General features: G+C 47.1%; 1 protein-coding gene across 1 annotated transcript in view; it reads left to right on the forward strand.

The window, feature by feature from the left end:
* KSR2 (kinase suppressor of ras 2) overlaps window positions 1-6338 on the forward strand; it is a 327890-nt gene extending 321552 nt beyond the window's left edge. The window contains exons 19-20 of the mRNA XM_014576141.2: window positions 4473-4602; window positions 6201-6338. Of these exons, the coding sequence (XP_014431627.2) occupies window positions 4473-4602; window positions 6201-6338 (268 nt within the window). The remainder of the gene's footprint in view (window positions 1-4472; window positions 4603-6200) is intronic.
* The last annotated feature ends 10099 nt before the right edge of the window (window positions 6339-16437 follow it).

Consider the following 16437-nt stretch of genomic DNA (forward strand, 5'->3'; position numbering starts at 1 on the left):
AAACAGACGAATATACAAAGCTTTGTATTTCTCGTCGTCACAGATAATACAAGCAGATCCAGGGAGGAGAACAAAAAACAGTCCAGGGAGGAGAACGCCTTAGAAATATTCCAGACCTCACTGCAGTGTTTCAGGTTCCCTTTCCATTAGGAGCAACATTGGGAATATGGAGGCACACTAAGTTGGGAAGAGGTCACATGTCAGGTGCCAGTTTGATATGACCAAGGCTAATTTCTCAGCAGAACGGAACACCAATAGCCCCTGTTGACTTTGGTAGGGGCTGTGAATACTCAGTGCCTCTACAAACCAGGAACTAGCATGAGCACCTGAAAACAGGCATCTAAAATTAATGGATGCTTTAAAGACTAAAGCACTCTTAGATTAGGGATGCTAGAAATCAGTTATTTTAATAATCACGTAACTGCTAAAATTCTTAGTGGTTACATAGTTACTCGGTGCTTCCTCCCACACAGGCTCCTGAACCGCCTACCATCCCATGCTGCTGCTTCTGTATCAGAAGCAGTAGCGTGGAGTGGCAGGCAGCTCACCTGAATGTTCTTCATGTAAAACTTGGACCAGCGGGCCAGGACTGAGCCAGCCTGCTGACCTGAGTTTTAAATACAGAGCGTACGGGTTAGGGATTGTTGCAGTTAACCGGGACTGTTAACTGATAAGCAATCACTAATCAGGTAACCAGTTAACCGAGTAGCCATTAACATCCCTATCTTAGGTACCATTACACTTAACATACCACAGTGACAGACAACTGAGAAATACCATTGGTAGAGAGCACGTCTTCCTCTAATCATGGCATATCCAATCCAATGGACAATTCTGTCTCTGAATTGTTGGATACTGCCAGTTGGACCCACCCCCTGAATTCCCACAACTGGAATAGTTCTGGAGCAAGAAGTAGTTTATAAAATGCTCCCCCTTTTTGTAAACATGCAGGCTTCTTAACCAAGGCAGCTTTAGAATGCTTTGTATCGATACTATTCACAACCCATTGATCCTAGAAGCTACAAACTATTCAGAGTTCCAGACTCGGGGCCTGATCCTTCCTCCCTTCTGCTCAAGTGACTGTCATTAATGAGAGTGGCACTTGGATTCAGAATCTGAATCTTAGCAAATACATCGGCAGATTTGCTACCTGTCTCGTCTCCATTTTGCTGATAGCTACCACCATTGTCTTCAAAGAGGAAGCCGTTTATTCCACTAGTACAACAAGTCCAGTAGGCTAGGAAAAGACTGAACCATGGTGAATGTACCTGGGGACAAAGGCTCTGAGCTTCTCTGGTTTACACCAGCAGGGAATTTAGGCGTGGTACTGACGTTGGTGACTGGCGCTCTAGAATCTGTAGCTAGACCTACTTCATCCTCAAGTCCCCCTTAGGCTGTAGTGCCTTGAGAACTGTGAATGTGGAGAGAGCTCTTGGCATCTATTGTCGGTTTCCTGGGCTTTGGTTCTCAATCAATTTAATCATAACAAAAGAAAAACAGAGATGGAAGCAAAAGTTCAGTAATTGCAGAAACAAGAGACTCCTCCTAACCAGACAGCTCCACTGGCCCCGGTGAAACATTCTTTTCTCAAGCACATTATTTCAAAATAAACCCATTCAGGGCCCGAAGGCCAGCAGCGCTAACACTGTACTGACAAGAATTCCCCAAAGAACCCTTCCAATTAATCCCAAGAGTCTCCTTAAAAGAGTGAAAAATTAACTTTTTCATCAAGTCCCATTCTCCGGACACCAGATAATAAGCTTGGTTGCCAAGGGGGCAGGAAGAAGACAAGTGGGTGAAGGGAGAGCTAGCTGCTGAATGCGTCTCTTTTTGGAAGTGGTGTTGGAGGCTGTCTCTGGTGATAGCACAGCAGTGAGAAATGCAGCTGGCTGGCTAAGAGGAGAGAAACTGGTGTTTCTTGCCCTCCTCTCTCCCACTAATTCCATCGGGGAGCAAGAGGCAGCTGGGCTGGTGGAGCAGGAACAAGGAGGCCAGCTTAACTGTCTGCCTTCTGGATACTTCGCAGTTTTGTAACTCTGCCCCCCCTCCCCAGTTCTCAGATCCAGAAGAGGAAAACTCAGTCGGGTCATGGGGGGTGGGAGGGAAGGCGGGCAGTTAATGTCCAGGCAGACTTAGATCTTCCTTTCATGCTGGCTGATGCTTTTCAGGACGTCTCTCATTACCCTGTCAAGGTGCATTTCCCCTTTGACTTGATGATGGATTTCTGTTTGTTCAATTAATACCCGAGAGATGAAGCACAAGAGATTGTATTTCCTTCTTCTCCTGGAACGTATTTTGCATGGTACAGCGATTGCTGCTGTCACAGACAATAATTTTTTCTCCCCCTCAAGCCCTGTCTTGATGAATATTATGAATGTGAAGCAGAACAATGCCCATGGACAGGGCTGTCCGCCTCGGAGCGCTTTTGAAGCAGAAGATTGACGTTTCTTGCAAAGCTGAGGGATGTGGCTCAAAACTCTGCTCCCTCCTCCATTGTGGGGGTGGGGCACGAGGGGAGAATATGCCGCCGGCCATGGATGGAAGCTGTGGAGATAGGGAAGGCACACTAACAGCTTCAAACACCTTTGTCCTTAGCTCAGCTGTGCCAGATGTGAGGGTCTGAGCCCTCAAACACTCATTTCATAAAATGGGTTTGCACCCCTCATGGTTGTGCAAAAAGGCTCATAAAACACGAGCCCTAGGTCAGCCAATGAGGTGTGGTCCTGCTGACACAGGAAACCCCATCTCAGTGGCTTTGTTGACCCTGAAATCTTTAGGTGCTATTTTAAAAGTCTCAGAGAGTAGCCATGCTAGACTGCAGTTTTAAAAGCAATGAGTAGTCCTGTGACACCTTAGAGCCGGGGTGCAGAACCGAAGGCCAGGGGCCGGATGTGGGCCCCATCTTGCCTGAATCCTCCCCCAGAGGCTCAGGGCTTCCCCCCTCACCTCTCCAGTCCTGGGAAGTCCACAGGGCTGGAACACACAAAATCTACTAGCCTGTGCCCCACGAGGTTCTGGTGTGCGAGGGGCAGATAGGAAGTATCTTTCTCTTTTTCTGTGGGTCAGCACCCCCCACCCAAATGAGGCTCCTCACCCCTGCCCTAGAGACTAACATAAATATGTGGAGTATCACGAGCCTTCCTGGGTAGTTTTACATGTTAACATTGTAAACTGATGGTCACCCCAGCAGATGCTGCCAGCATGTTTCCCAGCCGGCCCCCTACTTCCCAGCTTCCCCTGACAACACAATTCAATTCCGTCCAACACGTGTCTGTGTCACACTGAAAACCTTTCATGCTGGGACAGTGCATCGCAAATGCAGCCACATTGAATTTAGACACTGGCCCAGCTGTGGACTGAAAATGAAGATGCTGTAGCGTATTCAGGGGGCTGTACCAAAGCCATGCAGAGGCCAGGTGCAGCTCACTGTGGAGTTCATGGGGCCTGCGCTCATTGGTTGGCATGGCAAATGGGTGTGAAGTTTTGACCAACCTCTCCACCCTGGGAGGTGTCTGGTCCCACCAGGTCAGATTGATGATCCCAGAGAGGGTGGCGTGGAGGAGTTTACATCAGTGTCCAGACAGCCCCTGCCTTACAGACAGTCTGCACAACAGATTTCTGCCTCAGGGGCCCCTTGATCCAGCATTAAATTCCTATGGGAGGGGGAGAAGGAGGAATGGAAAAGCAAAAGCAAATATGTGCCCCTCCAGTTTCTGCAGATCTTGCTTCCCGATCTAGCTGGAGCAGGTGGCATGAATGTACAAAAGGCACCCTAGTAACTGCAAGGCATATTTACCCCCTGCATTATCTATTAAGCTGCTCCTCAGGGGTCAGGTTCAACCCCTGTTGCAGCCCTGCAGGAGCCTCTCACTTGAAGTACCAAGCTCACTAGCCCGTTCTATTCTCAGTGGGCCAGATTCTTAGCTGGTGTAAAAACGACACCAGTTTTTACACCAGCTGAAGTCCTGCCTCAATATGTGCTAGAAGGGGAGTGGAGTAATAACACAGGTGCTTTTTACCCTGAATGAGAGTAAAATTCATACAAGTCAAGATGAGACTGTGATGAAAATACCTAGCAAAGGGGAGGCAGTGTACCAGGACACGGAGCTGGCAGCCAGGAGAGCTGGGTTTTCATTCAGAGTTTGCCAGAGACTTTGGTTAAGTCACTAGCTTCTGTGCCTCAGTTTCCCCATCTGTGAAATGCAGTTACTACCCCACCTTGGTGGACTGCTTTGGCCTTCCTGGGTACAAGATGCTATCTGCATAGGAGGTGGCAGTGATGGTGTGAGAACTTGCCTTCTTTGAGATGTCCCCTTGATACTTGAGTAAGGAATGCCCCTGGCAGAGTCTATGCCAGCAGAGCTGATGTGCAAGGGGAGGGGAATGGCCCTGTTGTAATGTTCAGAGATACCCCCTGCTGCACCCTTGTTCTCTAGGTCCATCTAACACCCAGTGCTACTGTCTCCTAACAGCACTATCTGGTATGAGCTGCATGCGCGGGAGTGGCCTTTCAAGACGCAGCCGGCAGAGGCAATAATATGGCAAGTGGGAAGAGGGATGAAGCCCAACCTCAGCCAGATCGGCATGGGCAAGGAGATATCGGTACGTGATGCATATGGTGACCATATTTTCTGAACCAAAATTAGGAACACATTAGCCACACACCCCAGCTCTGTTAACCACACTCCTGACCCCCATTCGCCACGCCTCTGGAGGTAACACGCTCGGGGTCAAGATGGACACATGACCAGAAGTAAAAGGTGTCATGTGACCCCCCTCTAAGAACATTTCCCACCTTCCTCCTACCAATAGGGGTGAGTTTGGCCCCCCACCGAACCCTCCTCATGCAACTATCCTGCAATTGCATTAACCCAATTTGATGCCGCACCGCACAGAGCTGTGGATGTGGGTGGGGAAGGGGCTCCCATTCTGACATGGCCAGGATCCTCTCTAGTGTCTTCAGACATCACATTCGCTGCTGTGGAGTGGTGTGCTGTGCTGGGGAATCTAATTGCTCTTCCTGCTGTCTCAGCCCAGAGAGACTGCCAGAGTAGGGGAGGCTCAAGCAGTCCCTGCAGAGGAAGGAGCACTTCATGTAACTCCATACCAGTTACCTTTAGACTCACTTGGCCTATTCTTGGTGGGCCAGATCCGATTCCTATTGGCTGGAGGGAGGAAGGTGTTAAAGAGATGTGGGAAATAAAGGGAAGCACCTCTGGACAGGGAACACAGCTGCTCCAGCCTTCCTGCATTTACCCAGGCTTCTGTAGGCACTGGGAGTTGGCATATGGGCCCTTGAATGAACTCCACTCTTCTCCCCCACCCCCATTCTTTGGTGCAAGAATATGAGACCCAAGCTACAGAATTCATGTCACAATCGTCCTCAAAGTTTGGGAACTTGTGGGTGGTGAGGAATTTGTTCCAGCCCAGGATAGAGGTGGGAGGCAATTGCATGGTTCCCCAAAGCATGTAGTTCTGGGATCAGCCCAATTCTGTCTGGATATGTACAGTCACAGTGAAGGCATAGAGATTAAGACAGAGAATATCTTATTGCCTTTGTATAAAACCATGGTACACCCACATCTTGAATATTGCAAACAGATGTGGTCGCCTCCTCTGAAAAGAGATATATTGACATTGGAAAAGGTTCAGAAAAGGGCAACAGAAATGATTAGGGGTTTGGAACGGGTCCCATCTGAAGAGAGATTAAAAAGACTGGGACTTTTCATCTTAGAAAAGAGGAGACTAAGGGGGGATATGATAGAGGTATATACAATCATGACTGGTGTGGAAAAAATGAAAAAGAAAAAGTTATTTACTTATTCCCACAACATATGAATAAGGAGTCATCAAAAGAAATTAGGTTTAAAACAAACAAAAGGGAGTTTTTCTTCACTCAGCACACAGTCAATCTGTGGAACTCCTTGCCAGAGGATGTTGTGAAGGCTAGAACTTTAACAGAGTTCATAAAAGAACTAGATAGATTCATAGAGGTTAGGTCCATCAATGGCTATGAGCCAGGATGGGTAGGAATGGTGTCCTTACCCTCTGTTTCTCTAGAAATGGATAACAGGGAGGGATCATGTGATGATTACCTGTTGTGTTCCCTCTCTCTGGGGCGACAGCTAGATGGACCTTTAGTCTGACCCAGTAAGGCCGTTCTTATGTGTTCTTAACTGTCTGTCTGTTGCCAACTGCAGGACATCCTTCTCTTCTGCTGGGCATATGAGCAGGAGGAGCGACCCACTTTCACCAAGCTCATGGAGATGCTGGAGAAACTGCCAAAGCGGAACCGTCGCCTTTCCCACCCTGGGCACTTTTGGAAGTCAGCAGAGTAAGGCTCCTGCCCTTCCCCCTGGATTTCCATGGATTCTCCCCTCCCTATGCCTGACGCGCTAGCTCTTCTGTAGAACTGCACCTTACCCAAGATGGCCGGCCATGGCACCCATTGGTATTGGGGTGCCTGGAGGAGGGGAGAGAAGTGTCACTTCCACCTTGTCTGGATATTTCCAATGGCAGTAACTGACTGGGTGCTCCCGTGCTGCCCAGCCCAGCAGTTCCTGGTCTGTGGTCCATGGACCACAAACATGGAGTGGGTGCTGGTGAGGCTTGGTCATATGGGGCCGTCTGTAAGGATCTTGACCTCCTTTGGTAAAGTGCTTGGGGAGCTGCTGCTGAAAAACACTTTATAAAACTGGGTATTTTTGTTATGGGGCTGGCTCTCCTTGGGATCAGCAGCTACTATTAGTGAGAATCCTGGAGCTCAGGTAAGCTTTTGGGGACAAGCAAGGGAAGTTAGTTTAGTTGCCTCCATGGGGACTGCTGCTAGATAGAGAGGAAGAGGGAATGGGCTGCCCTTGGGGAATGGGTGACTGGAGCCACTAGCCACCAGTGGGAAAGAAAAGCTCAGTGGCCAGGGACGCACTAGTGAATGGGGCATACGGAAGACCGGGGACAGTCTGTGTGGTCGTGATGAGGCCCATATCCAGTGAAAACCGCTTTGAGTCAGCAGTCAATGCAAACTGCAGTTCCTATAATGTGCATTACGGTAATTCCTCATTTAGCACATGCCCGCTTAACACGTTTTCGCGATAGCACGATTTTTTTTTTAGGGAACGTTTTTTGAATTACACGACTGTATCCGGAATAACATGATTTCCCCAGCTGGCCCGTTGCCGGCAGCTGCGCGGGGCTTCCCCCGCCTCCATGCAAAGTGGCGGAGGGTTTGCTGCTCGCTGCGCCGTTCCCCGCTGATTCCCCCTCGCCAGATGCCTTTCCCCCTCTCCTCCATCTCCGCTTGCAGGCCGGCGGCTGAGTTTCCCCAGCTGGCTTGTTGCTGGCAGCTATGCGGGGCTTCCCCCTCCTCCCTGCAAACTGGCAGAGGGTTCGCCGCTTGCCGTGCCATTCCCCGGCGACCCCCCCTCTGGACGCAGTGTGGGCCCCAGCAGACTCGTCACAGAGGCATATTCCCAACCCAACCCTCCTCCCCTCCCCTCCCGTCCCCTTCCTTTCCCCAGAGCCAAACACCTCCTCTCCCTGCTGTAACCCAGTCCCCTTTCTCCCCCAACCTTATTTCCCAGTCCCAACAGACACCACCGCTTGAAATGCAACCCCCACCTTTTCCATTATTTTCAATGGGAAAATTGACCCCGCATAACATGTTTTCACCTAACACGATCATTTTCTGAAACATATCTATAGTGTTAAATGAGGAATTACTGTATAGCAAAATAATGCCCATCCACATGTTGGCGAGACACGATAAACGGTAGTTGGGCTTCCAATACCATGGTAAACATGCTTACCATGGTGTAGAGGCCTTGCCTTGCCTTTCACAAAAGCCATGACTCCCTGGCACTGCACCATGGCATCAGAAAGAAACTTGCCACGGTTTCGGTACATTAATGTCAAGGATTTTGACATTTCTAAGACTGATGAATGAAGAGAGGTGGTGAGCTGTGGGTAGCACATTGACTATTGGCAGGGCTTTCTCATGGGAGAATACAGGATCGGTCAGCCTTTTGGGATCAAAAGTGGGAGAGTCTGCAGGACCAGGAGAAAGCTCCCATCCTCCCATGATTCCAGCTTAGAGTCTAGTCACATCTCCCCGTACCTTCTATGAATCCTTTGGCTGAGTAGATCCCAGATACGGGACTCAGTATCGGGCCCTCTAACAATGGCAGAGAGAATGAAGACAGTGGCACAAATTGTTCCATTTTCTCCTCCTTCTACATTCCTCAGGGGGGAATTCTCTCATTCTTTATTTTTCCTTTTCAATACCTAGCACATACACAGGGAAATAAATTACTTCATAACACAGGTCAGCAGCATGCACAGGTCCGTAAACACAGGAAACTGGAGGGGAGAGATGTCTCTTTATCTGAGTATATTTCCTGCCATAGAAATTGTAAAACTGAATGGCAGGACAGGACACTGCAGGTAGAGTGGGTTGGGGAGAGTTAATATTAATCTACCTGCTAAAAGTGACCCTGGCCGTCTTGGATTTGGATTCATTTTATCTGTGCATCTTATTTGTGCAAATGTCTTTCTCTGAGATGCTTCACCTGGCACCCTAATCTCCCAGCCTAGCCTTCTAGCTCTACTCTGTCACCCCAAATGAGTTGCGGAGGCCTTCAGTTATTCCTTGTGCACCTTTCAGAGCTCTTTCAATTGCAGAATGTCTTCAGCTCACATTGGAGAACAAGGCATTGGGGGCTGTCCCATAGAACCTTCCTATTTAATGTTCTCAGCTAGAGCATTTCCTCCTGCCCTGAATTTAGCAATGTTTGGAGGCAAGGCATGTCAGCAATCCCAAAGATAATAAAATATCACCCTGTAGAAGCCTACATTGGATGGTCCAAGCCTGCCATGAATATAGGTGATTTGACAAGAGTGATGTTAATTGACAGTTTGTGACGGGAATAGATGATAGCTCCAGAGATCTTACAGGGAAGGCCAGAGGTTGATGAACCCAAAGTTGGTAGGTTACATGATTCCTTTGTTGCATTTGGTCATTTAAACAGCTGCCCTTTAGGGTTATTGCACTGTTTTCACCTTTGCTATGATGGCTCGTAAGCTTCTTCCTGTTGGCAGCTTACCCAAATTACTGTAATTCTGCCCTCTGTTTTGGTAGCTGCACAAAGATGAGGAGGGAGAGGGAGAGGTGTTTCAGAGCTGCAGTTGTTTTCTGTCAGAGGTATCTCTCTGGCTTCCTCATTAAGGAGAGGTTGGCTGCTGCTTGTCTCTTCTGTACTGCCACTTCCTCCACAGCAGTGTCACAGGGTAATGAGAGCTGCATTGTAATGATTTGCTTACTGCTCACATGCAACCTCCCTCAGCAACTGGTTACTCATCTCTCTGGGAGGTGGAATTAAGGAAGGCCCAAATAGGCATGAGGGAGCACTGCTGGTCCCCACATTGCTACACTAGCTGGCTACGTCTGGACTGCATCCCTTTTACGTAAAAGGGATGCAAATTAGACGTATCGCAATTGCTAATGAAGCGGGGATTTAAATCTCCCCCGCTTCATTAGCATAAAAATGGCTGCCGCTTTTTTTCGGCTCAGAGCTTTGCCGGAAAAAAGCGCCAGTCTAGACGCGGATCTTGCAGAAAATAAAGCCTTTTCGCAATCTAGACGTAGCTGCTGTGTGTGCGCTGCCGAGGTGAACATTAGGGACATGTTAGTACACACATTTAAACGGTTACATACAAGACCTCCCCCCGCACTGCTGCTTCTGTATCAACTCCTGTGGAGCTGGTATGCACAAGGAGGCCGCTTAAAAGCCAGCTTCCCACACACACCAGCTCCCGCGGAGCCTTCCTTGCCCGCACATAAACGCTTAACCACTGAAAAGTTCCGTGGTTACACATTTACAAAACACCCAAACAGTTTTTAACATCTCTAGTGAACATTACAAGCTGCTTCTGTTCCCCGCCCTACTTTGCACATGGATGTATTTACATGGGGAAGTTGGGGGAAAGTGGCTGCTAATTTACAACCAGCATGGATCCAACACAAGGTTGTTTATTAATAAGCACACCCCTGACTCGCTGTCCTTGGTTTATGACAACGCATGCTGGCAGTTTGATACATAGCACTGTATGTCCTCTGGACATGCCCCCTTGTAGATAATCTGACAATTCTTCCCTAACTCTTATCTGGCTGCTGTGTAGTCATCTCTCTGAGATGACCGTCACAGACTGAGTGAATGGGAATGTTCCCATGAAGCCCGGCGACGTGTGGGCCCAGATCCTCAAAGGGGTCTCTCACTGATTCATGGTGCATATGTAACACTGGCAGGCAGAGCCAAACCTCGGACCTCTGGAACTGACTGCATGAGCCTCTACTGCATGAGCTATAAAGCCAGCGGGCTCTCAGCTAAGGCTGTAAAGCAGACTCTTATTCTCTCTGTGAGTGATCCAAGTGCCACTATGTGGGACAATGAACTGCACCCAGCAGCTGTCTGGGTTACACCCACATACCTTTGAAGGCCTGGCCCAGACTTCTTGGTGCTAGAGGTGATGAAGATTCTCTCTCTGCTGCCATTGTCAGTCCTACGAAATCTGCAGCAGAAGGGCCTGCTTTGTTTTCCTGCGTATCATCAATTCCCGGGTAGCGGTACCTGAGGTCCAGAGACAACAGAGCTCTTCAGTAGCTGTTATGAGGCGGGCACGATGATTGCACATGGGACTGGACCTGGGGAATCTCAGTCAAGAGAGGCTTGGTAGCTAACGGTATGATGTGAAATTCAGAAATAGGACTGCCTGAATGCTTGTTGCTTACATCCTGAAGCGAAGGGTGCATTAGAGATGATAGGTCAGGTACCTGAATATGGGAATGAGAAGGGTGTACAAAACTTTGCTATTTAATCATTGTCTCATTTATGAAAACACACATTGTGTGTGTACGGAGCAACAAAATCATATTTATGTAGGGTCAGAAGGGTCCTCAAGAGGCAATCTATTCCATCTCCTCACGCTGAGACAGAAGACAGAGACAGAGACATACATACAATTTTCTCCACCTCAGTCTGAGCAGTAAAATTGAGGGCTACTCACCCCAAACAATAATATGAATCTAACTGATTTGAGGGTGCCATGGAGAAGTGTGGTTATTTAATCCATCTTGTCACCTCCATGGTAATTCTCCTTTGTATAAGAACTAAAGGGGCATCTACACTACACTCATAGCTCAAAATAAGCGATGCAATTTGAGCTATGCAAATTGTGTAGCTTATTTCAAGTGTATTTTGAATTAGAGGGCTATTCTGAAACATCCCTTAATCCTTGTGGAATGAAGTTTACAGGGACATCGGAATAGCACACCTGTTATTCCAAAATCTATTTTGAAATAACGGGCACACTGTCAAGATGAGGAAAATGTTATTTTGGGATACCAGAAGCATCCCAAAATAATGCTGCTCTCTAGATGCACCCTAAAGGACTCTGGGAACTTTACCTGCTGCACGTTACTTCCATCCAGTGAGGCAGCCCCAGGTCAGCACTCATCTCCAGATTCTTGGCATGAGTAGGTTAATGTCTGAAGAGGTCTCTTCCATGGTGGGTAGCATGTTGGAGTGAACTGTTCTCAACACAAAATCCAGCTCTTATTTTTCAGGTGTTGACTGCTGTCTGTCTTTTTTCTCTTCTCCAGGCTGTGACAGATGGAGTTAAGGGACGGTGCCTTTCTCATCCCTTCAGTTCTTCTTCTCCCCTTCCTCTCTCTAAGGAAGACTAGAGGGGACTATGGACTGGGAGCATGGAAGGAATAAGGACTCTTTCTGCTGATTTTCTCTCCATCCTCAGATGCCTACCCACTCTCCAGAATAAACGCCAGGAAAGGAGGAATGCAGAATTCCTGACGGCGATCTGGAATGGATACTAGGGGGAAATGTCTGGAGAGAGAGCAGGTTGGAAAGAAGAGTCACCAAGCGCTTTATAGACTTGTCATGGAGTCTCCTCTACTCCAGCAAAGGCCATGTGTGAGGGGGCTGTGAGAGAGTGAGAAAGAGAGAGAGAGAGAGAGAGAGAGAGAGAGTGTGCACGCATGCACGCACGGGTGTGTGTGTATAATTTTGATATTTTCCCTCTGGTTGATACTGATTGGGAAGCAAACAGCTTCAATTTAGCACTGTGGCTTCTGAGACCCCTATCAGCTGTTCAGTGTGAATGTGGGTCATTTGGGGGATTGTTTTCTTCTTGTTTTTTTAAGAGGAATATTGCTGCTCCATCAGTTTATCACCTGAGACTGTGCCTGCTCAGTGGGGATGAGGGACTTTCACTGCTCTCAGCTGACTCCTGCAGGAAAATGTGCCTGCTAAAGAGAGTTAGGAGAGCCCTGTTCCAGCACTGCTGTACAGAACCTTGATAAACACCTGTCACCTTTCACAAGAGGCTTCTCTACCTCCCGGCCATACCCACTTACTGTCAACCTGCCCCTCTCTCCCTCACAGCATGGCACAGATCCAGATTCATAGTAATGTTAATGTTTTGCACTGTCTTGTATCTAACCAGCAAATCTATCTCTTTGCTCCCCATTGCTGTAGCTTCCTCATTTGCACCCTCGCCCTGGTACCCATGTTACACATGCAGGAGGGTTAGTTTTCAGGCAGATCTTCTGAGCAGATGCACTAGTGTGAACTGGAGTTCAAGTCCATGCCTGAACCACCCACCCACCCACAAAAGAGGTCTTTGCCATCAGGCATCAAGTTGTGCACTGGAAAAATGTGTGCCCGGCTGGGGGTCTGGAAACAGAGCCTTGGCATGAAGAGGACATCTGTGTCTATATTTTAGACACACACACACACAGAATAGTTTGAAAATGTATTAGAGCAAGCCTATGAAATTCTCACGTCAGTGCATCAACTGACTTCTAACTTCCTTTGGTTAGCAGGAACAAATCATTCCATAGTTGTCCACCATAGCTTCTTGCATCTTCTTCTGAAAAATCTGGTTCTGTCCACTGTCTGACAATACTGGACTAGATCAGTGTTTCTCATCCCTTTTTTTTTTAAAGTACCCCTTAAAAAAATTATAAGTATCTCCCAGGACCTACAGTTTTCAGACACACACAGGTTTTTTTCTATCATTGCAACACATTTGTTTAAACAACTTAATCGTAGCCAGGCGGGCGATGAAATTTTTGGGTGTAAAAAGTACAAAAATAATAAAACGCTGAAAACTTAACAAAAATTCAGTTTTCTCCAAATTTCAGTTATTCTGACATATCCCCCAGACTTCTCTTGAGTACCCCTAAGGGATACTACTGGTTGAGAAACAATGGACTAGATGGATCAGAGGCCTGATGCAGTATGGCTATTCCTGTTGTGTGTTCTTTGATAGGACTGGATAGTTTGGTAAAGCAACAGAAGTTTTCATCTCTAGGCTTCCTGTTGCCTTTCAGAATCAGCTAATAGTGACCAAAAATCACCCCCTAACTGATTGCTGTTTAATGGCTTATATACAATGAACTGGAGATCTCAGGAAAAGGTTGTGAAAGACACAAGTGTCAGCTAGGCCTCGGGTTTGAACAACCCTCTCAACCCTCAGCTCAAATCCCTCTAAGTCTGGGTTGAAGCTGCTTGTTGAGGTGCTCACGCTGTACTTGTTCTGTAGATGAAAAACTTCCCTCTCCCAGCTGTCACTCCTGAACTTTTCACAAACACAAAGATCACAGTTGCAATGTTCTCTTCGGCCATAACCTGGACACTCTCTGTACCTGCTAGGGAGCGAGAGGCCCGGCTTGGATCATTATCTGTTTTTCTGTGTGTTCCTCTCCTGTCAGAAAGAGCTCACATCCCTCTTACTCTGCACTCTCTGAAGAGCTGCTTCCTGGACAGCCTCTTAGTGCTGCTGTTTTCATGACTACCAGTTACCAGTATTTCTCCATCGCAGTTGGTTTGGATGGGGCCGTGATATCAAGGAACAGAAAATAACAAAATGGCATTTTTCAGGCCTTTATTAAAGCTAATTACTTGACAGGAACCATCCTGAATCATTTAATTGTAGTATAAATTAGCTTTAATTTGGAGGCATTACAAGGCTCTGAAAACTAACCAATCCTCTTTTATTTCCATGAATTACTTTAAGCCACTTTTGCTTACTTTGCAATTGTTTTAGCCTAATAAATGAAATTTAAAAATTACTCAGAAGCATCACATTTTGAGGAAAAAATTGCTTTGATTGTGAGAACGTACAACAATGCTGGCTTGTTCTGTTAAACTTTCATGTGTGTGTGTCTAAAAATTAAAGATGGGCACTGTTTTTAGGGATTGAATCTGGATCCCAAATTCCTCTAAGTTCAGTGTGGTTTGAATGCAAAGCATTTTATTAAGGCTTGTTTCTAATGCTTTATGGGCTGGAGTTTCAAAATCACTCAGCACTGGACTAACTGTGCTCCCAGTGTAGACAAATAAGTGGGTGGCGGTGTGATCCCGTGTATAGATTTGGGTTTTCTGCCTGGCTCTACAAGTCCTGTTTGGTGACCTTAGGCAAATCAGTTCTCCCTGTGTGCCTCAGTTTCCTCATCTATAAAGTGGGGATGATGATTCTGAACTCCTTTGCAAAGTGCTTTGAGATCTGCTTATGACAAGTGTTATTACTAAAGAATTTCACCATTGATTTCAATTAGAACAGAATGCATCCTACCCACTCTCCCATGTGTAGTCATGTTCTGCCCTGTGCTGATTAGGTGTCCTACGTGAATGGCCAAAGGGTCAAATCTGCCTTTGCTATACCTCTGCACTACAAATGGAGTGAGTGAGGGCAGAATTTGGAGTTTCACACCATGCTAGGCAGCTACACAGACTGTCCACCCTAAAAGCCGCAGAAAGAATAAGTGCATTCTGTTGCTCCGTGCTGCGCCGTCTCTCTTCTCTTGCTCTCTCTCCAGATGTATCCATGTGATCATTGCTGGGCCCAGTAGCTTCCTTTCCTTGTATCTGTCCCATTTCTCTTCTCCTAGCATGTTGCAGTTTCTTCATTACACCCCATTCAACAAGGCTTTGTCTACACTGCGAGTTTTTGCGGCAGAAAATATGCTAATGATGGAATATCATTAGCATATTTTCTACCGTTTCTTTTTCCGCAAGAGTTTTTTGTGCAAAAAGAAGCAGTGTAACCGTTTCCGTTTTGTACAGCCCCCCCAATTTGCACAAGATCCTTATGCCTCTCCCGGAGGTTTTTTGCATAAAACGGGGATTTTGTGCAAAATGGAAGCGGTTACACTGCTTCTTGCACAAAAACCCCTTGTGCAAAAAGAAACGGCAGAAAATATGCTAATGATATCACAACTTATGCTAATGACTCCCTCATTAGCATATTTTCTGCCGCAAAAACTCTCAGTGTAGACAAAGCCCAAGAGAGCTGTTTTCTTTCAGCCTTGCTATCTTCACCCTTTTCTCTCTCCCACTTTCCTTGTCCCTCCTTGTGCTGTTCTCCCTTATCCCCCCATTGTTGCAGGTTTGTGTGTGTGTGCATCGTGTGCCATAAATGCCATTGCACTAATCCTTGGAGTCTCTCTAAGGAGTTATTACCAATGCCTTCTCTGTATCCAGGTGGAAAAGGCAGTCCCTCTGTTGCAAAGAGAGGTGATGAGTTGGACCTGTCCCCGTTCCCTCCCATTCAGTACCTGAATTTGTGATTCATGGGTTGTCTGTGCGTGTAGGATGGGTGCGTGGAGCTGCTTGTGCAGGTCGGAGGGAGGAGACGGGAACACGCTCCCATTTGTAATATGTACAAAACAACATCCTAACAGTTTAATTTTTCTTCCCATCATTCAGCCTTCCCCCTCCATTCAGTGGCTAATGTCGTGGTGTTTGAGTTTACATATCTGAGCACAGAGGGGGAGAAATTGCATGTTGGTGTCTTGACTTGATTGATTTTTTTATTAGAGTTTTGTTTGTCGAGTCATGACTCAAACTGATGGTAATAGACAAAAGACACATGGTAATAGACACAGTGGCATGTGTGCTTTTCCGATTCAAAAGGAAAGAAGTAGGGTGATGCTCACCTGTGCTTTGTGGTGAAGAGTAAGTAACTACCCTTACTCAGTAGCTTATGAAATCTCAGCTTCTCTGAGGCTGCCTTCATGGCAGGAGGCAGAACATTTCTCACCTTGCTTTGCAAGCTCATGAGCAGTCCGCACCCCCATCTAATTTTGTGTTGTGTGATCTGTCCTGCCCCCTTCTGGTGGAATGGAGTGGTGCAGTGACAGACTTGCTCTTCTTTCACATGTTGGCTGGACTGCCGTGTTTGAAAGAAGAGCATTTATTTACACTCTATTGCCCGAAGGACTCTGGTTAGGACTCCTGGGCTACAACAGTTCATGGTGCCTCAGCCTTTCCAATGGGCATAGAAGCTTGAGCTCTGTGCCCATGGATTCCTTCTTCTGAGTGCCAACTGCGGGTGGTCCAAGCTCCCTAGGAACGTGGTCTGACA

Source organism: Pelodiscus sinensis, chromosome 15, assembly GCF_049634645.1.
Source record: "Pelodiscus sinensis isolate JC-2024 chromosome 15, ASM4963464v1, whole genome shotgun sequence".
NCBI classification, from domain to species: Eukaryota; Metazoa; Chordata; order Testudines; family Trionychidae; genus Pelodiscus; species Pelodiscus sinensis.